This window comes from Hemibagrus wyckioides, linkage group LG15, assembly GCF_019097595.1.
Source record: "Hemibagrus wyckioides isolate EC202008001 linkage group LG15, SWU_Hwy_1.0, whole genome shotgun sequence".
Lineage (NCBI taxonomy): Eukaryota > Metazoa > Chordata > Actinopteri > Siluriformes > Bagridae > Hemibagrus > Hemibagrus wyckioides.
The window spans coordinates 14616970-14642376 of NC_080724.1; the positions used below are offsets into that span (position 1 = coordinate 14616970).

At 41.7% G+C, this 25407-nt stretch overlaps 1 protein-coding gene across 5 annotated transcripts in view; it reads left to right on the plus strand.

Moving 5' to 3' along the window:
• The window catches only part of samd11 (sterile alpha motif domain containing 11), a 57046-nt gene that overhangs the window by 20146 nt on the left and 11493 nt on the right, over positions 1-25407 (plus strand). For 4 of the 5 annotated variants that reach the window (XM_058409776.1, XM_058409774.1, XM_058409778.1 and 1 more), the window contains exons 4-7: positions 5188-5300; positions 13587-13679; positions 20666-20821; positions 24972-25116. In XM_058409776.1, coding sequence (XP_058265759.1) covers positions 5188-5300; positions 13587-13679; positions 20666-20821; positions 24972-25116 — 507 coding nt within the window. The remainder of the gene's footprint in view (positions 1-5187; positions 5301-13586; positions 13680-20665; positions 20822-24971; positions 25117-25407) is intronic. The other variant, XM_058409775.1, reaches the window with a different exon arrangement.

Sequence of the window (25407 nt, forward strand, 5' to 3'; positions counted from 1 at the left end):
TCTGCCTATCTCTGTATTGCCCCTTGCTATAGATGACTACAATCCTATTACCACTCAGCATGGAGAAATCCTATATTTCTGTGAGGCGCTACATGCATATTAACCTTCCATCAGTTTTTTATACGTGAGAAACAACAGACAAACTTAAGAGGATGAGCTGCATGGTGTTTTATTTATATAACCATTTCTGTATATTTACTACGCCCTTTGCTGACTGCGTCCTGTGTTGCAGACTGCTGTCCTGTCTGGATGTGATCAGAATAATAAAGAGTTTTTAAAAAGACAGGAAAAGGAAATAGATGCAGTATTTCAAAGTTTGTGACCCTCATCCAGACCTAACGGCTTAAGTTGAATAATAAATAGCAGGTTGCGCACTGGTAATGGCTGTGCCACGGTAACACATGTGCTGCGTTGTCTTGTTGTGAGACTCTCTCTGACATCTTTGCATTAGCTGTACTCCCAGCCTTTTATTTCGGTTTGTTAGGAGGCAGCAGGTGGCAGGCGGGCGCTGGTGTGAGTTTGATGGTGAGGCTGTCTCCGTTGTGTTTTCATTAACGGTGTCAGGCCGGGCATCAGGGTGCCCCCTCTGCTCGCTGTCTCACTGTGACCTTTGAATAAAGCGGCGGCTCTTCTGTATTCTCTGCTATCTGGGCTTAGAAAGGAGCTGTCTGTCTCTCTTCCTGTGCTTCTTCCCCACAAACCTGTTATTTGCTTTTGCAGTCATTCTTTCCTCCATGTGCCAGCAGTGTTTGAGTCTCAGGAATTGGTTGAGCCAAGCAAACTTGTGCCCAGGTGGCGTGCAGCTCTCATCCAGCTTCAAAGCTTCACGTCACCACCCGCCACACGTGAGGCCCAGCTGGCAGCACTCGCAGCTGCACGAGCACTGAAACCATAGCCTTTTGGCACTGAAGATGTCTTTGCTTGCTTTCTGTGGTGATTCAGTTTTCCTTTCTCAGTGATTTGATCATCGTTTGATGCCTTCAGGTTGTTTTTCATTGCACCTTGCACGAACCCACAAATATGCTATATTATTGCGCGAATTGCATCTAAAATTGGTACATTCGCCTGTCATTACTTTAGTTCAGATATAGGATACAGGTGGGTGGTGAGACGGACTGGATGTTTGCGTCATCTGGCTTTTGAAGGCCTGCCCACTGGCCTCATTATCCACCTGCTTACTAGAGATTATTTTTTTGCATTTTCTTTTGAATTATTCATTATTATTATTCATTCATTCACTCTACACTAGCCATTTATCCTTGGTCATGGGTGAGGTAGCTCCTGAGGCTGTCCTGAAAACACTGGAAATACATACAGCCTTTGCAACAGATTGCCGATCCATACATGCATATTTTTGGGCATAGGGGGAGAATGCAAAACTCCATACAGACAGTAACCTAACTTCAAAGTTTGAATAGTAATAAGGGTATAGTTCAGGGCTCTTTAATTGGAGTTTTTTTTTTGGCCCAATGGATTAATATATAATCCTCATCATCATCATTATCATCATCTGTTATTGACTTAGCTGTCATAGCAGAAAAATAGAAGATCAGCATTAAGTGACATCCCAGGGATAGATATTAAAGTCTGGTCTGATCTGTGTTTCCCCATTTTCTCTTCAATGTGATCGCTTGCCACTTCCCACATGCCAGCAAGCTCTCCCGTATTATACAACATCTTTCATAGGGGAGGGTGAAGGCTAACACATTTTTTTTCAGAGATATCTCTATCCAACCAACTGCATCTTTTCATGCTGCATCACAAGGCAGCATAACACACTTTGAGGAAGGTGCTATCTCCCCTCTTCTACATACATTAGCTCATACATGCCAACGATTGGCTAATGTTCAAGAGAAAATGCCATCTCTCTTGGGAATAAGACATATCCAGTTTTTGCTTGGCTTCTGGCCACAGATAGATGAAGTATCAGAATAACTTGTGCTCTCTCAACATTAAGGCAAAAGGTGCACCACTTTGCTTAGATGAGTATACAAATTATTATTATACGTTATACGGTATAAGTTACTGAATGTTTCGTTTTGTTGTGCATTCTTATTTGGGAATGTTGCAATGCGTTTAAAGAGCTCAGTTATAACATTGTAATCATAAAAGTTTGCTTGGTTTGAATCAAACCTCTAAAACAAAGCTGCTAAGAAACAAGCGTGGATGTTGATCGGTGTATCTGGGACGATGTGTTGGCTATAGGGATGAAAGGTATCGAGTGGTTTAATGTGAGATTATGTAGATAGTCTCCAGTGCGTGATAATCACAGACTGATGTCCTTAGCGGAGCTGTCTGTTCCACAGCGTGTGTTTGGGATAGCTGACTCAGGCAGTTGGGTGTTATCATGAGCCCTGACACAGATTATGACCTTGGCTGGTGGACAGGGAAGGCCTCATTAGCGGCTCTACGCTTACAGGGGCCGCCCAGGAAAAAGCGTGCTAATTACCTTGCTAACAACGTCCTTGCTTAGTGAGCTTACAGCAGAACCTTGGCTTAAGGATAATAACTTGCGTGAATGGCCAGGGCAAGGGCTGCTACACATATTTTCTGTGGATTAATGCACTGCTGACGGTGGGAGGATGTGGGGGATGCGAAGACTTATGTGCTGAGTAGCCCTTTAATATAAAGGTTAAATGTATGCATCAGTCATTTACCAGGCAGAATGTCATCACTTTGCAGACTCCAGTTTTGAAAAGTTGAAAAGTGTTTTAAGTAAACAAATTGGTTAAGATTTGAACATCACATAATTAGGGTTGCAAAAGTGTACTCACTGATGGGCTTTTTTGGCTGTTATTTTTTTGCTGTAATAAGCTTTTCACATATCAGTATAAAAGTAAGGGGATGTGCTGAAGGGTTGCATTTGTTTTTCCTCCTCTGTAAATTCTTGCTTCAGCCATCAGTGTTATGGCCACAGCTAACTATATATTTGTTTTTTTTTTAAGAAAATGTCTTATCCTAACCCAATTATAACCAGTTAGTAATAATCAATGTGCCGTCGTTGTTATTGTTCCCGAATATTCTTGCCATTCTATTTCTAAATCGTAACTATAGTTTGCTTTAGGCTAATGGAATTTCCATTCACATACTGGTCATTGTGGGAAACTGGCAGTGGCAGATATGACCAGTAAACCGATGTTCTGAGCTAAAGCTGAAAGACGAATGAATTGTCAGGCCAGCTTGGTGAATGAGAAGAAATTCCTTTTGCCTGTGGCGTACTGTCTGTAGCCGTGCTGAAAGCGTGACAGGCTGACATTACCGGGGAGCAGCCTGTAATCTGAGCACTGTAAAACTAGCATTTCAGCTGCCACAATCAGCGGGGCCACTGGCCTGCTACGGCAAAATGGTGGCGAGACGAGCCGCTGTAGCTGGCGACAGGTCGTTAAAATCTCTGCCGAGACCTCCCAAATCGTGAGCGTGGGCCTCAGCCTGGCATGCGCTGAGAGATGCGAGTCTGATGGCTGGCTAAATTCTAATCGGCTATTCCACATTGTTATACTACATAAGGAGATCAGAGTTATAATCCGATTGCTTTGAAATACGCTCATGACATACTTCCTCTATCCTTCTCCATAGGTTCTTTAGTGGCCCAAGTGGAGTTAATAACATGCTGGGTTAAGGAAGAGGACAAGAGGGGGAATGTGGGGACTGGAAAGATGCATATGTCTAATCTATGCAGTGTATCATATGAAAATATATATATCATGAGCGACAGAAAAGGAAGGTTATCTTTGTTATAGCCACCACTCTGAGTCCATCAGTCATTAGCATAATTTAAGCAGTTTGTTGATTAACCCAGTCTCTGAACCTAGGAAAAGTCCATTACTTTTTTGATTTGTTTTATTAGTTTCAGTATATAACCTGAAAGCCAGGACTGACCCAATAACGGTCTTAATCTAACATACCAACTGAGCTAAGCTGAGCTGAGCGAAGTAAAAATTATTTTGTGGACATTAATTGAACTGAATTCAAGAAAACTAGCTAGTGTCTATTATTGAATCAAGGGGCAACATGAAGCAATAAGGACAGGGCTGTAAACAGGTACTGTACTGTGCTAATTTTATGTAATTGTTTATTAGCAAGCTAAAAATTTGAGGTTTGTAATGAATTGCAGTGTTCATCTGTTTTGTAGGTGATATACGTATGTGAAAATTTACATTCAGTATATACAATTCAAAAGGTGTAATGTGACTCATTACATAAAATGAATTTTATTGCCCTCATATATGTTACTGTAGGCATTATTAAATAATATACTTATGATAAAGAACTGATACTTTTGTCTAGCATGTAAGGTGTTTTAAACATTGTTACTATGCTATCTGAAGTCCCAGTTTTTCAGCGGGGGTAGTTATAAGTCTAGTAAACAGTCCTATGGTGGCTTCTCTAACAACTCCTAAAAGCCATGTTAACAGATGTTTCCACCCCTTGAACCTGCTCTGACTTCTATTCAAGTCGTATCAGTTTGCCTTTGTGCAATGACAGCTACCTCCGATGGTTTATCCCAGCTCACTGTCTAGGTCTCTTAATTCATTTCAGAGGGGTGATGCTAAAAACCATAATCACTTCATTTAAGCTCCTAAACTGCTTAGGAGCCCTGAATGTGTTTATTAGAACATCTTAAGGCTGAAGATGAGACAGGATGAGAGTTGAAATTGCTCGATGCAGGAACCTGTCATTGCTTATTATACACGTTAAATCCAAAAGACAATGGGTCGGCGTCAGGGACAGGGTTCTACTCGGCGAGAGGAAGCCTGTTATGGATAACCTCAGTGCTCTGGAAGACCAACACTAAGGCTTTGTGCGTCTGTGGTGTAGGTGTTTCTAATGTGTCTGTGTGGGTGTTGACTGTGGGATTGTTGTGATACTTTCCTGTAACTTTGTGCATTGCTGCTGTAGATGAAGGTATGCTGAGTCTCATGTAAAACGCTGCTGCATTTATTACTTCAAGCTGGGCGGGTTGATCATTTATCTTGTGGCATGTCGAGACTTTGTAATAATTGAAAAGACAACCGTAACGTAAGATGTTTAGACTTTCTTTTAGCACAGTGCACGCTGTGAGTCATTTCTTGGTGTTGCTGTGGTTAGTTTCTGAGTGAAGTGTTGCTTTGTTATGCGTGAGATTAGAAATCCCCGCTGCTACTCACTGTCTCGTTCCCGCTTTCTCTTTCTCTTTATCTTCCTCAGTAGCCGTGACAGTGACCTCTCAACGATCATCTCCAACCTGCACCATACTCGACAACACGGCATGCCTGAGGGCCAACCCTGTTCTGACATCAGCCTAACCTCCACACACTCAGGTAAGACACACCTTGAGCTCAAAATGCTGTGAGTTCACTTATTAACTACAGGTAGTTCTGTCTCTGTGTATCTCAGTGAAACGGTTCATCGTTTCTGCAATGATTAAGCCTTGCCAATATCTGAATGTGAATGTTAATTTGCTTAATTGGGCAATGTAAGCTCATTACTCATCCCATTGTCTCTATCTTTAGACCATTACTTAATGCTATCCCCTCTTCTTATCTCCTCACATTTGATAAACAACCACGCTAAGCAATGTGTTGTGTTTAAATCCTGTTTCTACTTCCTGCTTCAACGCTAAACTTTACTTACGTGTATATGCATCTGTGACTGGGTAGTTTTACATGTGCATCTAATTATAGTTCCTTGCTGCTTTTCTATTCCTATAAAACAAATTCCTAACTAGGAATGGAAAATATAACAAAACGATACATGATACATTTCTATTATACTGTATTCTATGAACTATTCAAAGGTATTATTTCAAACAATTTTTTTAACAAACTGCTAGCAAAATAAGAAAGAAATAGGTAAGAGAAGCTGAACTTATTCTTTCTAGAGTAAAAAAAATTAATACTAAAAATTAAAAAAGTATTATTTTTGTATCGAAATATAAAAAATCTTGATAAATATGAAGGAAATAACATTGAAACTTTTTTTTGAATACATTTAAACCAAACTTAATCAATGTTAAAGATTTAGAATGAAATTTAACCATCAAAAATCTCTTAAAAATGTTTGGCATGAAATAATATATCAGAATATTGATGTTATCTCATTCTATTCATCAATATTCATGGTTAGATAATAATACAAAAGAAAATCATTATAACTGATAGAACTCAACATTTCCTTATTTCCTAATTATATGGATGGCAGTATGCAAATCAATAATATTTAATATCTTTTATCCTATAATTTTGTATAATAAGTCACTATATAAAAAGCCACAATGTCTTATCATGGCATCTTTCCAGTCTTGGCCCAGTGATTTGTAGAGGAATATAGAGATTATTTTCATGGTCTGGTAGTTTGGACTGGAATGCAGGTTTAAAAGCTGTATATTTCAAAACACTACTTTCCCAAAAGTTCAATTATGAATTTTATTCTTAAATTCAACATAACATTGAATGTGTTGGTAATTAATGGTAATATCCTGTTCATTCTGGAGTGTTCACCCAAAGAAAAAAATCCATTGCTGTTTCTTATCTTTTTAAGAAACATGGCAGTGCCTAGTATAATCTGAATTTGTGTTGAAAATGTGACATTTGGAGTTGCATCATAAAATATAACAGCCAATCGTATTCCAATATGCAAATACAGGTTATGGGGGTGAGGCTGAGGTGGATGTATAGGGCTAAATCTTGATTTGTGAAGATAATAATATTCATGGTTTTATAATATTCATGGTGTCATCACTCTAAACATGCTAGCCCAGTCACTTTTTTTAGTGAGTAGTTTGTTCCTGGGTCAGGTCAAGGGTCAGATGAGGGCAGGCCTGGACAGTGGGAGAGGAGCCTATAAGGTGATTGTCAGTAGTTTTGGTGCATAGACACAGTGAAGATAATAAATGGTCATTCTGTGTCTCAACTATTAATTTGTTCTGTTACACTTCTTAGTCACAGATATTAGTTCCAGGTCTGTTAGTGTTGAAAACAGAGTTAATGCCACATAGGCATTAAGGTTAGTGCTACAAATGTTGATATTGTCCTGCTAATAGGATCAAAGGACGCCCAAGTGCACATTTTCCATGCTAAACTCAGAGACTCCAGCGGCTTTAAAAAAAATTCTTTGTTTCTTTCACACAGTCTATTTCACTTCCTTTCAAGTCTGACTTGCCGTGGGTATGCGGTTACGGAACCAGGGAGACGGAGGGGGAGAGGGAGAGGGAGAGGGAGAAGGAGGGGGGAAAAAAATAAAGCCAGGTTGGAGTCCTGCGTGGTATCAGGGGAGAGCAGACAGCAGCGGAGTCGAGCAAGACAGGCAGAGAAAGGGGGATGGGGGTTGGGGGGGGGGTTGGTTGGCCGCCGCCATGGAGAGGGCCGTTAATTAAATCTGAGGGTCAGACAGGAGAGCCAACCTAGGCGTCAGTCCCATTCAGCCAGCGTCGGAGCTTCGGCAGCACTCTCTCTCCTTTTCCTCCTTCTATCCCTCCGGCCGACCCAGTGAGGGGGAGGAGGGAGAGGAGGAGCAAGCGAGGGGGAGGGCAGGGGCGCCAGCAGATCGTCTGGCTCCCTGTGTAGACTCCTAAACGTGGCTTTGCGGTCAAACCAGTGTGCCCGTAATAGGCATATAAGGTGTTTTACTCTTTTTTTTTTTCAATTGTAAATGCTAGGTGAGTATGCGTGAGAGAGGAAACCCAAATAATGAAATTTGTTAGTGCAATTATTTGTGTTTTTCTTATTGATCACTCTGGGGGTTGCTTACAAATGTATTTTTCATGGTTTTCCTTATCTCATAGTGTAATTTTCTTTATTTCATCCATGTCCGTATTGCTTTTGTGTTTTTTTCTTTTCTGTTATTCTTTGTCCTCTCTCTCTCTCTCTCTCTCTCTCTCTCTCTCGCTCTCTCTCTCTCTTTTTCTCTCTGTCCTCCCCTGAGGCTCTCAGCGGGTGAGCGGCAGTCAAGGGAGGTGGCATTGCATCTTCTGGGCTAGTGAAAGAGCCACGCAGCTCTCTCCCCCCCTGCAGCCAATCAATGGTAGCCTTTCAAGCCCTGGCCGAGGCCCGCAAACAGGGGGATCAATAAGTTATTAGCACCATTCTGTCAGATGTAATGTGGAGATTGATTGTAGGCCGTGGCTTCGCCGCAACACCCGCCACTTCCCCTGCCTGATAAAGATGACAGATTAAGGGAATAAGGAAAGGGAATTAAGGAGTCTGGCCTGCTCGACCTGTCAGTGACCACAGCGAGACAGAAAAAGAGAGTGGCAAAGGGGAAAAGGGGAGTAAAACTGGACACCCCCTTCTCAAATAAATCCCTCCTTCTTCTTTATGTCTCTCTACTTTTTTCACATCCTCTTACTTTCCTGTGCTTTTTTACATTGGACGGGGGCTGAAGTTTAAGGTGTTTAAGTGCGGTTGTAGAGACTGTGCTATGGTGCCTGTAAAGAGAGGCTGATTATCCCAAGCACAGGGCGAAAGAGAGGAAAAGAAAGAGTGAGAGAAACAAAGAGAGAGCCTGTTATATTTTCTATAGCCTTTGAGCAGTGCGGTGAAGGAGCCCAGGCTGGCAGGATTGTGGAACTAGGCAGCGCCAGTGCTCCCTGTTTGGTGCTAAATCTGAGCATCACAGTGTTAAGAAGCAACATTTAATTGGTCTTAAAGGCTTTCTGCCTTTAGATCTCTGGCCCTCAGGCAGCGGCAGGCAGACATTACTGAATCCCTCTCTCCCCAGCCTCTCCTCTCCTCTCTGCAGGCTGAATGATCTTGGGGCTTACTGTATCACTGCTGCTGCAATTTTTCTGCTTAGTTTACTTCTGCTGTTTTTGTTGTGGTGGAGCTGGACTACTCAGTCTTTTGCTTTTAATTTGTATACAAGTGGCAACCTGGGAAAACCCATCCTGTGCTGAAATTTGGACGTTTATTTATCTATTTATAGCTCGTAAGTCTTCAGCCTTTCCTGATCTTTCTTTCTGGTATCGGATCTTTCTGGTATCTGAATAAAATCAAATTGATTGGGATCTTGGTAGGATAGTGCTCATTTTGATATAGCACCTAGCTACCAAACATAGCCTTATGACATTTTAGTACAGACACGGGAGTTTCTTGTTACATCTCAGATAAACATTATATTATGATATAACAAATAGCTTCCCCACCCTGGCCCTGATATACACCTTGTTCTGCTCTGGTTTACCTGTTCTACACATCCACATTAGGGCTATTAATTAGGTGATTAGTTGAATTAGTGGAACACACTTCAATGTGTAGAACAGTGGGTACTCCAGGACTAGGGTTGGGAATCTGTGATTTTACATAACGTTATATGATAATGATTTGACCAAAAGTAAAAATCTGACTATATCGAAAGAGGAATATAACAAGTGAATGTCCTCACAGACAGCCGTAAATGAAACACAATAGTGATTTTGTATCCCAAATAAAACAGCTTCCGAATTAATGTTCAAACAAAAAATAATAATTAATAATTGCTATTAGGTAAAATAGAGCTGCAATTGGCCCATCCACTTTATTGTTGCCTCATTTAAAAAAAAAAAACAGTGCTGAACAAACTGGTAAGCTCTGCTGAAAATTCTTAGACACATTGGGGGGGGGGAGCTTCAGCAACTGCTATCTGATGTCTGTATCCTTTGGAAGGCTATGCAAAGATACAATTCCTTTCCGACAGCCAAGAAAAAAAAAATCCCCACAGCTTCTGCTCCAGTAGGCTCACTATAGACAGTAACAGCACTCTTCATCAACTGCTAGATCAAGCTGTTGTATGCTGAAGAAACAGCCATACGTTAATATACTGTAGGCAGATGTATTTTAATGTAGTGACATCACAATCATGAGGAATTCAAACTGGACAATTTTTGGTATCGTCCTTATAGTTTCCTCAAATTGACTGTGTGAACTGGAGAGTGATTATAAAAAAAAAGGGAGAAAAACCACATTTAAAATAATGGGGGAAAGAGGAAGGGAGACAGTGGGAGAGTTTGCACTGAGTAGGGAACTGAATTCTTCTCAAAGGAACAGAAGAAGCAGTGTGTGAGTCAACGCCGCTGCCCGCCTCCAAGTCTCCGTACAGAATAAGGTCCTCTTCCTCTGCATGCCGACCCTCCACTCTTTGCTTTTGTTGAGTGCATTATGTGAACGAGGGCCAAGTGCTAAAAGCAGAGGGAGCGTGCTGTGGAGCCGGGCTTCCTCCGCTCGCCTTGTGTTGGTGCCATGGGCACGTTGCTCTGCTTCAACCTTTGGCTTCTGCCCATCTTTAAGCCAGCCAAACTTCTATCTCTGTAGTGTCTTTGGCTGTAGTTAAATTTATCTATAAGTATTTTCTTTTACCCTTTGCACAGCAGGATATACACCAACCCTGAAATACACACTAAATTGTCAGTATACAGATAAGTAATAAACTAACAGTTTGTGTATATACTCAGGATGTGTGACTCCTTAACATCATGTCATCAATTCTTAATTTAATACTAAACATAAAAATTAAATGGAAATCACGTCCAATACACAAAATTATCATGAGTTTATTATGCCAGTATCCCAGTCCGGCATGGCTGACAGTGACAAGTCTGATATAGTCTTTTATAAAGTTCATATTGGAATTAAAAAAATAAAATAATTTCTAAATTAAATAATTCTAAAATAATTACCTTCTGAGCAGGAAGACTTCCAAATATTGTACAATAGTGTGCCTAAATGAATTAGTTCAAATATACCTAAACATTTATATGATGTGAAGCTTGTTGGGTGACACTGGCAAGGTGGTTAGCATTGATGCCTCACAGCTCTAATCTCTGAGGTTTGGTCCTGAGCTCTGGTTGCTTTTTAACATAAGTAGGTAAACTGGCTTTGTCTGAAATTTGAAAAATATCTGAAGTAGCAGCTAGTGAGTTTAAGCAACCATAAAATGTAGTAATACAAGAAAATTATCAATGAAGAGTGGTGTGACATGACGCAAGGGACTCTTAACCGCTCCGAAATTAATTATTTTACATTAACACATTTTATTCAGATTATACCAATGACACAAATGTGACTTTTATCCATTTATAGTTACATTTTTTGTATCATGCCATGAGACAAGTAGCGCTAGCTGCGATAAACAGTTGTTCCCTCACCAACTTTCCTGCTATCTTTGTCTTGAGGTTAATGAAAGAAACAACAACAAAAAAACCACAGCTGGTCATGTTATTGATAGTTCTCTGTTTTAAAGACTCTTCTGCTCTCCTGTGCTGGAAACGTTACTGACTATTACAAATTTCTGACTATGGCGACTGTCCTCCTTAGAGAAAGCTTCAACAGTCACACACATTTCTTTGTCAAATAATAGTTTTTTAATCAATTTATCATTTGGCTTAGATTCTATGTCTACCATACAAGTCCCTGTTTCTGTAGGAACAAGTTGTTACTATAGAAACCTTATTAGAAGAAGCACATAAATACAAACCTGTGATGTGAATTACAGCTGGAACTATTGTCTGAGCTGCTCTTATAGAAAATATATCAACACCTTAATTGAACAACATTAAATGAGTAAGATGCTGCATTTTCTGATGGAGTAATTCATAAACTCAAAACAAACTTGAGGTACATATTCAGTTTCATTTTTAATACGTTAGCCTTGAGTCTAGCTTGTTGCAGAGATTCTGTACCATATGTTTTATGCAAGACTGCATAAGAATGCAATGAGTGGTGGATATGGATGAGATTGAATGGCTCTGCTCCGAGCTCAGGCCAATGCCCTTGTTGGCAAATGGAGAGATTGAGGAGACACAGGGCTCTGGCTGGGTAAAGAAGAGGTCTGATAAGGAGAGGAGCGACAGGGATGCAGATAGCACTGCTAAGCCCAATGCGAGAGTTAAAAGTTTGAACAGATGAGACAGTAAAAGACATGGAATTGGAGCACACATACTCAGCTCATTGACTAGTAGTCTTTGCTTTAATACCATTGCACTGTTTCTGCAAGCGTGTGCTTCTCGATATACTAAAAGTTCCTCTCGTTGCACCCACTCGTCTCATTTGCACCCACTCAGTCAGAGGTTGCTCTTTTCTTGGGTTTGGTGTAAACAGTCCTGCTTGACGACACAGTTTTGTCAAATTGAACTAAAAATATCCATCTGCTGCAAGGAAAATAGCAGAGGGCAAACGATGCACTGCACATGAAATTCTTCCTGTTTAGTTATGTTCAGGGATGGAAAGGGAAGGGCTGCTGGAGATTCAGAGAGGTGGAAAAAGGGAGTGATATGACTAAAGAGCAGAAGAGAGGCCTATTAAAAAGCCTTGGCTCTCTAGAAAAGGATAGGCCGCCTTCCATCTCAGAAAACACATCAAACGCCATCATTAGTGCAACGCGCTTCTTACAAAGCCTCCCAGACCTTGCTCTTCCACTCCAAAAGTCTTTTCATGCATGGGCTTGCTTTTTTTCCTCTTCTTTTATTCCTCTTATTCAGACCCTCTTATCAGAGAGAGAGAGAGAGAGAGAGAAAGAGAGAGAGCAGTGACCAGAGTGTTTGGCACTATAGTGAAGTCTGTGTGTATGTGTGTGTGTGTGTGGGCTTTGGATTGCAGACATATTGCGGTCCAGTATGTCCATGGCTTGTTGCCCTTTATGGATCTAGTCTTATTTAAGTCTGCTTTAAGTGTGAACATCTAGATGGATGCAGAGCCTGCATTTGAGGTGCTTCATTAGATCTGTTCAGGCTAGTTTGTCGCAGCATTTCTATTATTAACATAAGGCGATGAAAGCCCAAAAGAGTATGAGAGGAAGAGGTATCTGCGGCTTGAGCTGAGGAGAGATAGAGAGAGAGAGAGAGATGGAGTGAGAGAAAGTGCAATGACAAACGGTCTCTTCCTTCCTGCATGCATGCAGCACCACGCTCTTAGCAGCCCCTGCCAGCATGATTAGCAGGATATTGATTTGAGATGCGCTCTTGGGGGAGGAGGGTGCTGTAATCGTACACTAGACATGAGCAACGAGCTGCGCCGGGCTCGAGCAGACAGCCTCAGGACTCCAACACAAAGGGTGTGAGAGAAAGAGGAAGAGGGAGAGAAGACATAAACAGAAAAAGAGAGCAGAGAAAGTTAAGAGAGAGAGCGAGGGGGAGGAAGGGAGATTAGCCTAAGATGTGAGGTTTATATGGACTGTAAACAGAGTGAGTCTGAAAAACTAGAATAAGAATTTCCACAAAGTGTTTTGATGTCTGATTTTCTCCCCCTCCTGTTTGTTTTTTTTTTTTAGCCCGTGCACTACTTTTAGACCAGGTTTAGGTTGTGTAAACTTAGGAGAGACGTAGAGATCAAGGGTGAAAGAGAAGGAGACATAGAAAGAGTGCGTGTGAGAGAGGAGGGAGTGTGTTTGTGCGAGACAGAAGGAGAGCGCGAGTGACAGAAAGAGAAACCGAATCTCTGCGCGTGTTGGTAAGAGACAGATTTGTCGTCGGCGCTGGCACAAGGCCCTCTCATCTCAGGCAGAGCTGTGGCAGCTCCTCGTCTCGCCCACAGCTTCAGCATGTACTCAGGTAGCTAGTGTGCTAGCTAGAGAGGCAGCCTTGCTCCATTTCCCCTGGGCTTGGTGCTGAACTCCTCCGCTCTGCTCCTCTATTCCAGATGACGTTCTAAGCAAGAAGAGAGCCTATTCCCCGAGCAGCAGCAGCGAGTACCCATCTGACAGCAAGAAGTCCCGCAGCGTGTCTCCCAAAGGTAAGAGCCTCATAGGCAAACCTGTGTGTGTGTGTGTGTGTGTGCGTGTGTGTATGTGTGCGTGTGTGACCGAGGAGGTGGTGCGATGTAATCAGAGCTGTTTAACCTTACATTGGGAGAGGGAGTGGGTGGGATAGAGTGACAGGGGAGGAGGAGTAGCCGTGGCACAGAGTTACACACCTCCACCTTTTGGACTTCACCCATTTACATACACAAAAACTCATACAAACAAACTCACTTCACTTCTAACGTTCTCTGTTTTCTCACACACATTTAATCTGTGTTAGGAGTCTGAAAGTGCTGTTATGTTTGAGATAGCTGTTGAAAAATGGGCCTGAGCATTTGTAAATAAATGTAATAATAAGCGCTGAAAGCTAGCAAATTTCTTGAGATATAGCAAATTTCATTATTTAAAAAAAATATTTCAGATATCATTATACCCTTATTGTTTCTGATAATAGAAATGATGCCATATTACATGTGTGCCTCTTGTTTGTATTGAGTCTAGTGTGCTTGACTCTAGTACACTAGACTCAAGTAGTTTAACATGCAGGTCTATCTGTTTTTCCCTATTCATCTTGTAATTATCCAATTCACGTATCTATCTATCTATCTATCTATCTATCTATCTATCTATCTATCTATCTATCTATCTATCTATCTATCTATCTATCTATCTATCTATCTATCTATATGCCCTTTGATTTCTTTGTAGCTGTTTTTATTCCATTTTTATTCTTCTTTTTATATCACAGACAGTTCAAAGTATTTCATTCAGTACGTCATTTTGTGTATAGTTGTGTATGCGCCAAATAAATATCGAATTTTAATTTTCCTCAACACTTAAGTGTACAGTAACATTGTACATTATCATTTGGCTGACTAAGTTGGGTTTTTCTCTCCCCCAGGAGATTTTTCAAGGATCTTATCTACATAATATGCATAGTATATAACTGAAATGACCCCTCTATCTATGACCCTCTGTCTATTCCTTACAACAGATCTCTCATGAATGCCACATATGCCCTTAGCTTCAGTTGGATGCTAACATGCAGCATTGTTAGCTCCTAGAAGACTCTGATAGATAGATAGATAGATAGATAGATAGATAGATAGATAGATAGATAGATAGATAGATAGATGAATAAAGTATCTATCTATCTATCTATCTATCTATCTATCTATCTATCTATCTATCTATCTATCTATCTATCTATCTATCTATCTATCTATCTATCTATCTATAAGAGTCTTCTAGGAATGTGATGCAATGGAAATAGTACATTTAGCAAATTTCTGTAACTACTGCACTGTAAAGCGATGTGGCTTTGGACACTGGGATAATAGCTCCACTTAAATAGCAAGAGTACGGAAGCTAGCTATTTCACAGAAATGCTTTTTTCTTTTCACAAAATGCAAAAGAGTCCAGCTTGAGGCCGCGTACAAAAAGTATGGTCCATTGTACAGGGTGTTTGGAAGTGTAATTTACGTGTTATTTGTGTACATTCAGAATTTATCCTAGAGTTGTTTTGAAGCACGATGTTTAATAGCCAGGATGTTATCAGACTAGTTCAACCTCAGAGTCTTTTGGTAGAGGCCAAGTTGCTCTACTCTCTGTGATGAATCAGCAGCTAATACTGAATTTCCCAGCCTGTCTACTTCACACCAAAATGCTTTGTTCTCTACCCAATATAACCTTTTGCCATCGGACTAGTCAGCACAGATGGAGTGCCGACGGGCCTGACACTATGTTTTCTGTCTCTCTGACAGCTGGTGTACTATTGCAAATAAACCATAGCTTCCATAAACGCGACATGTTGCTGAGCTTTACTGCGAAGTTCCTGGGGAATCTCCCCAACAAGAAATCAGCGAGCTAACAGTGTGCCTTTCTAAAATGACGGGGGAAACATATTTGAGTGTTTATTATTTAACTTTTTCGGAACTCCCTCCTTAATTAAGGGGTCAAATGAAAATTTGTATTCAAACACCACTAAAATTCACAGGATGTGGTTTGTTTGCTTCATTATTGGTGACGTTTGCATTTAACACGTTTGTATCTTCAAGGTTTCAGTTTGTGTATTTGTGTGTATCACTGAACTGTTTTGCTTTAATATATATGTCATAGTAACACTAGCCAACTTACCATTGCAGATGTTTTGATAGTTTATGTGACAGCAGGGCACAATGATGCGTTTCTGACACACTCTCAAGTCACTGCTGTGTAATACAGACTAGTCTATACAGCAGGGATATGCATCTACTATGTGTAAATGTTTAGTTAGCTAAAAATCCTTGCATACAAAGATCTGAATAAGTATCTAACATGACCTCTAACGTGACCTCATTTAATGTTAGATTATGTTTAGGTCATGTTTTATTTTGTTGTGGTGCTTCACATGACCACTTTTGATTAATGCCATGAACTCTGAACAGATCAAGTCATTGAATTTTAACCAGTGAAAAAGCACATACTTCTTTATCCAGTTCTGCTTTTGTTGCCCACTTATCCGTGTCGTCACTTCTGTGGAAGTCTATAAAACTCTTCTCTTTGTTGATGAGTCTCCTTCACTGAAATGATTAACATAAACCTATGTGAATGGCTGCATCGAGCCTCAACAGAGAATCAGCTACAGAAGCCCTGATGGATTGGGTTTTAAAAAAACTAGAATATCTGACCTGTGGTCATTTTTTTCATACATTGATCGGTTGTACTAAAAATTGTTTGACCGTTCAGTTTGTTCCAGTGAAATACTTTGCTTGACCGACTGGACTTCTCTCTGCCAGTTGCTGAGCCCTGATAGATATTCAGTTGTCGAGTGCTGAAGTTTGAAAACCCTTGGGACTAAAATGAAGAAGACTGAATGCAGTGAAATGAAGAAGACAATGAAATGTATTCAGATTCTGAAATATGAAGAGAGTGAGTGTGCGAGTGTCAGGGTAATTACTGGCAGACCTATAGATTAAAAATGACTCCTCTACATTTGAATTCTCATTTCCTATCTTCTATAACTCTCTTTTCTATATTCTCTGCCTTTTCTGAGTGGAGTTGTGGGAAAAGCCATGGTTGAGCTCTCTCTCTCTCTCTCTCTCACACACACACACACACACTCTCTCACTCTCTCATTCCCTTTTCTCCCCCTATCGCCCTTCTCTCTCTCTCTCTCTCTCTCTCTCTCTCCCTCACTCTCTCATTCCCTTTTCTCCCCCTCTCTCCCTTCTTGGTCTCTCTCTCTCTCTCTCTCTCTCTCTCTCTATCTCTCTTTCTCTCTCTCTCTCGCTTGCTCCCTCGTTTTCCATCTCTCTAGGGCAGCACAAATCACATGCATGTGCGCCCATGCCGACAGCCAAGACGGCACAACTGGGAGGTGAGAGCGAGGCTGATACCCCCAGCAGCCGAGCGCCAGATTTACCGCCTGCCGCTCAGATTAGGTCAGCTGCTCAAGCTGAGAGCACAGAGCTGGGTGGGGGTGCTCACCATGCTGTACACGCATGACTTCTTCCATTTCCTCTACTTGATTTGAAGGCTCTTCTAGTTTGTGTTTAGCTTGCATACAGAACTTTGGGAGCAATGGGCAACTTTTTTGAAAGCGGTGTAATTACAATTAAATTTAAAAAACAGCAACCAGACGACCCAACGTCTGGGTGAGCGGAGTGTGTGCGGACGTGGTATAATGTTACAGCTCTCCGTTTAACGTCACACATTATACTCCTACATGGAAAGGTCTCGCTGTTTGGACCGTGGCCCTTAAAGTAGAATGACTGTATTTAACATGACACATCCACACCCAGGAATTAGGACGATGTCGCGTCTGCTTTTAGACTTTGCTGTTGTTACTCACAGTCATATTTTTAGGTCCTACTTGCGAACTCATCACTCTTCCAGGTGCTTCCCAGGATGGCGTGATAAGCATGAGGACCTTGTGTACACGGTAGTGCTTAGAGTGGGTGATCAAATTAGTATGACTATAGGTCTCTGCTGATCTAATGCCACGTGTCTGTCGTCTGTGATTAGATTACTGTTGTGGGTGGGTGAGTCTGTATACAGGTGTATATGAGTTTCAGGCCCTGTCCATATGTATACAGACTTTTCTTTACATTTTTTTTACCTCTTTCATTTAAAAAAAAAAAAAACGATGGAACTGAATATAAATAAATTATACAGATGTGATTACGAGGCAAACTGTTTTCGTTATTTTCCTTTTGCAAAAGCTTGCCAGAAAGGATTACAGGACATCATATTGAAACTATAGGTGTGCATCTATACTAGGATCCAGCTGGAGGCAGCAAAAAGTTGCATGAACAGGAATTTTTTTTTTTTGATGCAGCAATGTGTGAGTGAGTGGTCAAATAAGAAGTTTGCAGAACAAACAAAAAACATCACTAGTTATGAGCTATCAAAGCCAGAATTATCAGATAGTGCTGACAGTGCTGGTGTTTATACCTGAAGTCTTTTTTTCACCAGCACTTTCAAGGTCAAAGGCGGGGTGGGGGGTGGGGTGGGGTGGAGAGCCTCAGGTTTAGGCCACACCTATCTCGGGTTTAAATCTGAATACAGATAAGGATATTTGTAGCACTGAACAGATACATTTACATTTACAGCACTTAGCCGATGCCCTTATCCAGAGCGACTAACGAAAAGTGATAGTGGCATTGTGGTACAGCCATGCTCTGTCCAATCAAAAGTAAACTTCTCTCAAACTGTGTTGGACTTAAGGTTACATTTGAATACAAAAAGTCAAAAAGTCTGATGTCTTATGCAAAATCTGTAGATGGTTCCAACATAGCAGTCGATTCAGATGCAGTATAAAAATCCATTATATTCTGCCACTGCGTCGTGAGGGTATTATAATAAAACAAAAAGAAAATATATAATTTTGTAATTAAATTAAATTTCTATTTAAATTAGAAATTCCAAGTCACAAAGTAAAATAAGTAGCAGCCTAAATAAATAGAGCCCTAGCACATTTATGATAAATGGAGCTAAGCCCTTGGACCTAGCTGCAAAATCACAGTGAAAATGGACTTTTAAAATTTCTCCACCTTTGAGGCTGTGTTAAATAAAACTTTCCCGTGACGAAAAATTACATTTTCATTTGAGAGGCCAAAAAAAAAATCTTTTCAAAAATAACTGTATATGTGTAGGCGGGGCCTCGGACCCAGCCGCTACTCCTATCCGAGATCTTCTACCCTTATAAACCTGGTAAGAGTGCAGAGTCTGAAGCATCAAGTGCAATCTCTAATGAGATAGAAAATGAAAGAGATAGAAACTTGGGGTAAAGTGTAGATCTAGACTACTAGTCATGCTGTGGTGGTGTCATGGCTCCCTGTAGACACAGAAACTGACACACGTGCACACACAAAGAAAACTGTGAATGCATTTCATGCACTCTCTGGCATAGTCAAAACACCCCTTCTCAGCTTACACAAGACAAGGTGCAAAAACAATTTCACAGCCTTGCACACAGGTGAGTGTGTGCCTCAGCCAAATGAATGCAAATGCATATAATACAGAAGAACAGGCAGACGCATGCTAAAGCCATATGTCTGTGCTACTCACATTCCCGAGTTTCTTACAAAATCGGAAAACCTGCATATACTTCAGTAATTACAGAGTCTCTCCCGCTCTTTATCACACTCTCTATCTCTCTCTCTCGCTCACGCTTCGTCTTTTACAAACACACCTGAGGGCCTTTGGTGGATTATCCGATGTTTGGCACAGTACCCTCACACCCCCACCCCTTCCCCGCTCCGCCAGCCTGGGGCCAGACTCAGCTTTCAACGCGGAGGGTAAAAATATCCCCCCCCCTTCTTATTCTTTCTCCTCACCTCTCTCTGTCTCTCTCTTCTTCCCTCTCACCCTCGATTTCTTCTCCTCTTCCTCTCTCCCTCCTACACCAGTCCCCCAGCTCTGCCTTGGGTTACTGTCTCTTCTGTTGCTAGGTCCACACCTAATAATTCAGTCACTGACGTCTCTTCACTCTGTCAGTCACTCCAGTTTATGTGCTCGCTCTGGCATTCGGTCACTCTAATCATAAAACCCCAGTCTATGTATCCAGAATCCTAAAAAAAAAATTACATTAAAATTTTTTGTATTCGATTTACCTGAATATCAAAGACAGAATCATTTTTAATGATTAGACATTATTAGAACAAACTGAGCATTAGCAGTAGCAGTAGCGATGCATTCGTTTCACAGGAATAGAGAGGAAGGAGAACGATTGCTTTCTTAAGCAAAGAATTTTATTGCAGCATCATATATTTTTAACAAATTTAACTTCAGTTGTTTGTATTTATTTATCCTCAGTTTGTCATGATTAAAGACCTAAATTGCCAATTTCATTTTCAGGATTATGATTTTAAAAATTACATTATTTATTTCAAATCATAAATGGCTTTCTATGAACTATATATGCTCATTAGCTTATAATAGAATGATATTGTAGATCCTACCTAGCGTGTTATATGCTCAATGTACAGTAAAGCTCTAATGAGTGTCTGCTGCAAACTAACATATGACAGAATTAACATATCAGCCAATGTAAGACTCAAACTTTGTTTTTAATAAATATATATAATTATTATTTTTTTTTCCCTTTTTCCTTTTCCTTTTTCGAGAGATTCCTCTGTGTTCTCTAGTTTCCTCCAACCTCCTCAAAATATTGAGGCTCGGCTATGCTAAGTTGTCAGTAGGTGTTAATGAGTGTGTGAATGTGCATGTGATAAACTGCTTACTGCAGGTGAATGAATGAACAAATGAATGAATGAATAAATGAATTGAAATGGTATTCAAACAGTGGCATTTGTTCTGACAAGGGAGGATGCATACTTCCACATGCTTGTTGTCAGTAAACCGACTTGCTGTTCCGAATTGTGTGGCAAAGTGTGTTTGTTGAACTTGTCATCCTTATTTGGTTCATTCATTCAGCTTGTTCATATGAAAAGATGCATTTTGCTCGGATCATAACATTCTTTTGTGTTTTCCACAGAAAACTCACACACCCCTGCACTGGAGCTGGGCAGTCACATGACCCCGGAAGAACACTACAGGCGGATGATGTCAGCGCTGAACGAGCATGGCTCTTACGAAGAGCAGCAGCAGCGCCTTTACCAGCTCGCCAGCAGCATGGGCGTCCCTAGTCATGGTGAGTGCTTGGACGTACAGGCGTGTGTGCGCCTTGTTGCTTTGATCTCAGACCTACTGTATATACACTCACCGTCTGTCACTCAGTTAACCACTGGTGATTAACTGTGGTGAGCAGACTAGCGTATCAGAATGTGCACGGCAAACACCGAGGCTGATAGGCTTCAACAGCAGAAGACTAAATGGAGTTCATGACTTGGCAGTCTGAGACTACAGTGCATACAGGCTCTGACCTGGCAATGATTTTCCAAACTTCGGTCGCTTCAAATTGCTGTTCATTGGGACCCACTGTGGTTTTGCGTTGTTGTAGCCCATTCACGTCAAGGTTCAGTATGTACTGAGATGATTCTAAGAAGCTTTTCTGCCCAACATGGTTGTAGCAGGTGGTTATTTGACCTACATTCGAGCTTGAACCTTACCTTAAGTCTGGACATTTCTCAACAGAACTGGTTGAGAGCCTGCATGAAAATCTCCCGTTTCTGAAATACTCGACCCAGCTCGCCCAACACCAACCGTCATGTCACGATCAGAGTCACTGAGATCACATTTTCCCCCACTCTGATGTAATATATGTATGTGTTGAACAATGTGGTATGTCTAATACAAACAATGTGATATCTCTAAAGGAATGAGCGAACACATACTAGCTATCTTTGGCTCACACTCTGATACACCTTACTCTAGTTTGCACAGTCTACCACTGGAAATTGCTGACAATTCTATTTTGAGCGCCCAGCTCACCCAGTGTCAGAATGTCAGAGTGAGTGATCTGTGACTGCCGCTGCACACAGTAGTAAATAACAGTGCCATCAGGCCCCAAGGTTTGCTGGGTATTGATTTGTTCTGTTTGATTGGCTGCAAGCCAACTCTGTAAATTACTGCTACCATGGCAACGACAAATACTCTTGATTTTTCCCCAACGGCTCTAGAGTTGTGGGGTTGTTCAGCAGCTGTTACAAAACTATAAATAAAGGCCTAAACTAAAAATGTATCAGTTAGCTATGACCTGTTTTTATTCGCGGTTTAATCTTAACCACTCTTTTAAACTTACAAGATATCTATTACTATCAAATATCTACCAGTGGTCACTTTTTTTGAATAAAGAATATAGCTATAATTTAGATGAACTTTAATGGCACTTTGCAGCAAAACTTCATCCAAATGTAACTTTCATTTTTATTTGATCAGTAACGATTTTTAATTGCAGGCTGCAAATTCAGGGGACGTGATTTATAAATTATTTAACTGCACTCCTCCTGCATCTGTAAGAAATTAGTGGCTGAGTGTGAAGAGTTTTTAGTGCCGTATTGCGAAGCTCAGTCTCCTGTTCCCGGAAGTTTCCTGGTTTGTGGTGGTGCACCGTGGTGCATTGCAGACACGCTTATGATTGATTCCCTTCCCAATTCTGTTAAATCTCTGTCTCTCGTCTTGCCACCCACAGCTCCTTCAGCTTCACGCAAGCACGCTTTTTGTGGCGTGTGGAGTCAGACACGCTCCCTTTCTTCTTTCTTCACACACTGTGATGATGCCACGGATAAGACAAACTCCACTAAACAAAATCCACAAAATTTTGAAAAGAGGGTGAGATTTAGGATATCATGGTACTCTAATGATTTTCAGTCAGTTCTTCAGGCAGGTGTATGGTTTCATAAGCCATGCCATTGAAAACAGACTCACCGGGGCTGAGGTGCTCTCTGAACACAACCCCTCAACCTCCCCCCTGGAGGAATGTGAGCATGGTGGCTTGCCCATGCATGCTGAGCTCATGTGGCTGTGATAAGGCTGTGCCAGTCAGCTGCTGCCAACGCCTCTGCCTGCCAGTTCTTTTGATAGGAGAGATCCTCTTTCTTACTTTCTCACCCAGCGCTCTACTGTACATACATTTTAGAAAACTTTTCTTCTCTTTTTTTGCTGCCACTTTTCACTTTCTGTACTTTTGCTCTCATGTTACTCCATCTGCATATTTATGTACATACCTCCAGCAAAAGTGTATACTTTCTCGCTTTAGATTCACACTTCATTCAAGCAAAATTGAATCTCTGTCTGCCTGTCCCAGAAACTCCCTCTGCTCTCTTGCTCCATCTCACTCCATCCACGATCAAGTTTAATATATGATCTTGTTTGTTTTCTCTCCTGTTCCATAGCTCATGCAGTGGAGGCGGTTCTTGTTTTTCTGGAGGTTTTTTTTTTTTTTTTTTTTTTCAAAGAAATCTCTCGGGGACAGGGAAACACAAGCCCCAGCTGCTTCTTTACCTCCTTTTTTTCCTTCTTCCCTCTCTCTCACACTCTCTCATGGCCCTATCATATCCTCATTCTCTCCTCAGAAACATCCCACTCCGTCCTCAGGCAGTTCTCCTCCTCTTTTTTGCTTTCCTGGCTGATTTTTTTGCTCCACACCCTCCAACTCATCTGCTGTGCTTCATGTGTTTCTGTGAGGCTAGACTCTCTTCCATAAGATTAGGTGAAGGGGCTGCCATGGGCTCCTTGACACTAACGGGGAGCAGGCCAGGTCCCTATGAACCCCCGCAGCTGCCTCCCCGAGCTCTCCCACACATCCCCAGAACTCTCTCTGCACCGGCCTGCTTTTCCATTCTCTCTTTCTGTCCCGCATCCTTCCTTTTTTCCCTTTTTCCCCCTCCCTTGCTCCCTCTTGCCTGAGTCCCTGCAGAGTGGCCTTTCATCTGTTTGAAGAGGAGGCCCTGAAATGAAAGGCTGGGAAGCATGCATGGATGGGTGTGCATGCGTGAGGTTTATAGGAGAAGCAGGGGGGTACGTTGCTGCGATCTTCCCTCCATGGGCCATAAGGTCACCTGGAGGCCTCCGCCAGCTCCCCATCCTCCCTTGATGTAAGGAGCAGGAATGGAGGAAGGAAGGGGAATTCTGCAGCCTCCAAAGTCAAAGACACACTCCGGCCTTTTCCCGTCTCCCACAGCTCCCAGACACATGCGTGTGATGGTGGGGATGCTGTTAGATATTTCGTTGGGTGGGGTGTGAATGGGGCTGAATTATAAAGGGTAATATCTTGCTGTTGTTTTTTTCCTTCTGGCTCAGGAGGTTTTTTGGCAGGGATTGACCATGTGCTATTGGGATGGCTGCTCAGCTCAGGGCTGTAGCCCCAGGTGACCCTACTCTGGCGAAGCTCTCCTGCCGATGAAAGAGAATAATAAATGCGTGTGCATGAGGCAGGACAGGGCCTGCCACGGCAGAGTAGAGCAGAGAGGAGTGGAGGGGAGGTGGGTCAGAGCCTCTTTGAATTCATCCCCGTATTTTCATTCATGCTACTTTATAAGACAGATCGTGCCATGAAACTTGGAAGAACTGAGTGCCAACTCAAAGGTTTTTACAATCTCAAGCATTAGCGTCTGCAAAAGGTATGCTGTGAATTCTGAAGTTTTTCTCAAGTTTGCATTGAGTTATATTTCTATTTATGTATCTTTTTCTGTCTTTTTCTGTCTTCTCAGTTGTCTCTCTCTCTCTCTCTCTCTCTCTCTCTCTCTCTGGCTGTTAGAGGGCTTGTCTGCCGTCAGACCGGTCCCCCATGGGGAAGTGCAATAAACAGATCAATACAGCGGCCCTGCGCACATTAATATCTGTCGCGCCACCCCCGACCTGATCGCTCAGCCCCACACGCCGGCCTCGGAAATGGCCGCCAGCTCCCACGGGAACTGTCTAATTAAAAAAGGGCCGGAGGAGAGAGAAAGAAGGAGGGAGGGAGAGAGGGAGGTGCACAGGATGGATTTTCTATTTAACACCCTTTCATTAGATTGTGTGCTTCCTGTTGTGACCCTGTTAGTTTGGTAATGATGGGAGATGGGCTTGGCCAGGCTGCTATAAGAGAGAGAGAGAGAGAGAGAGAGAGAGAGAGGGCAGAGACAGCAGAGGCTGTGTACAGAATACAGTACTCAAAGGAAAAGCTCAGCTTTAGATGGTAACCCATAAATGAGGTCATTTGTGTGTGTCGTGTGTACTGTTTTCCTGTTCATTTCTCTCTGGGCTACAAATGAGGTGTCATTAACACACTCATAGGACAAACTGTACTGCACCAAGTGGTTTTAAATATTCTGACCTGAAGCACTGATAATAATTCATACTGAGAACTGTTGTGGGATTATGGTGGAATGTTCTAAGCATCACAATGTGTTTGTCCTCAGAGCTGCTGCGTGTGCGTCAGGAGGCTCTGAGTGCTGTGAGGAACCCAGGAGCCATGGAGGCTCACCTCCCCTCTGCAGGCAGCTCCTCCAGCCAGAGGAGGAAACAGGGCCTGCCCCAGCACAGGGATGCACACTTCAGTGAGAGGTATGTATGACGTTATTTACATATACAATGCATGCATAAAATCAGTGAATAACCCAAAAAAAACCTTGTAGTACCTAATAATCTAAAATAAATGATATATCCAAACTTTAGGATTGATTGGTGGGTTGGGGTAGGTTGGAAGCCAAAAACCAAAATTTGTGTTTATGCTTGTTGGACAGTAGGCCAAGTCTTTTCTCTTTACTCCTCAGACCAATTTCATGATCTCTAGTACTAGTGGGATTCAAACCACACATATGGATGTGTTTTCACAAATCTAGATTGTGGGATCGA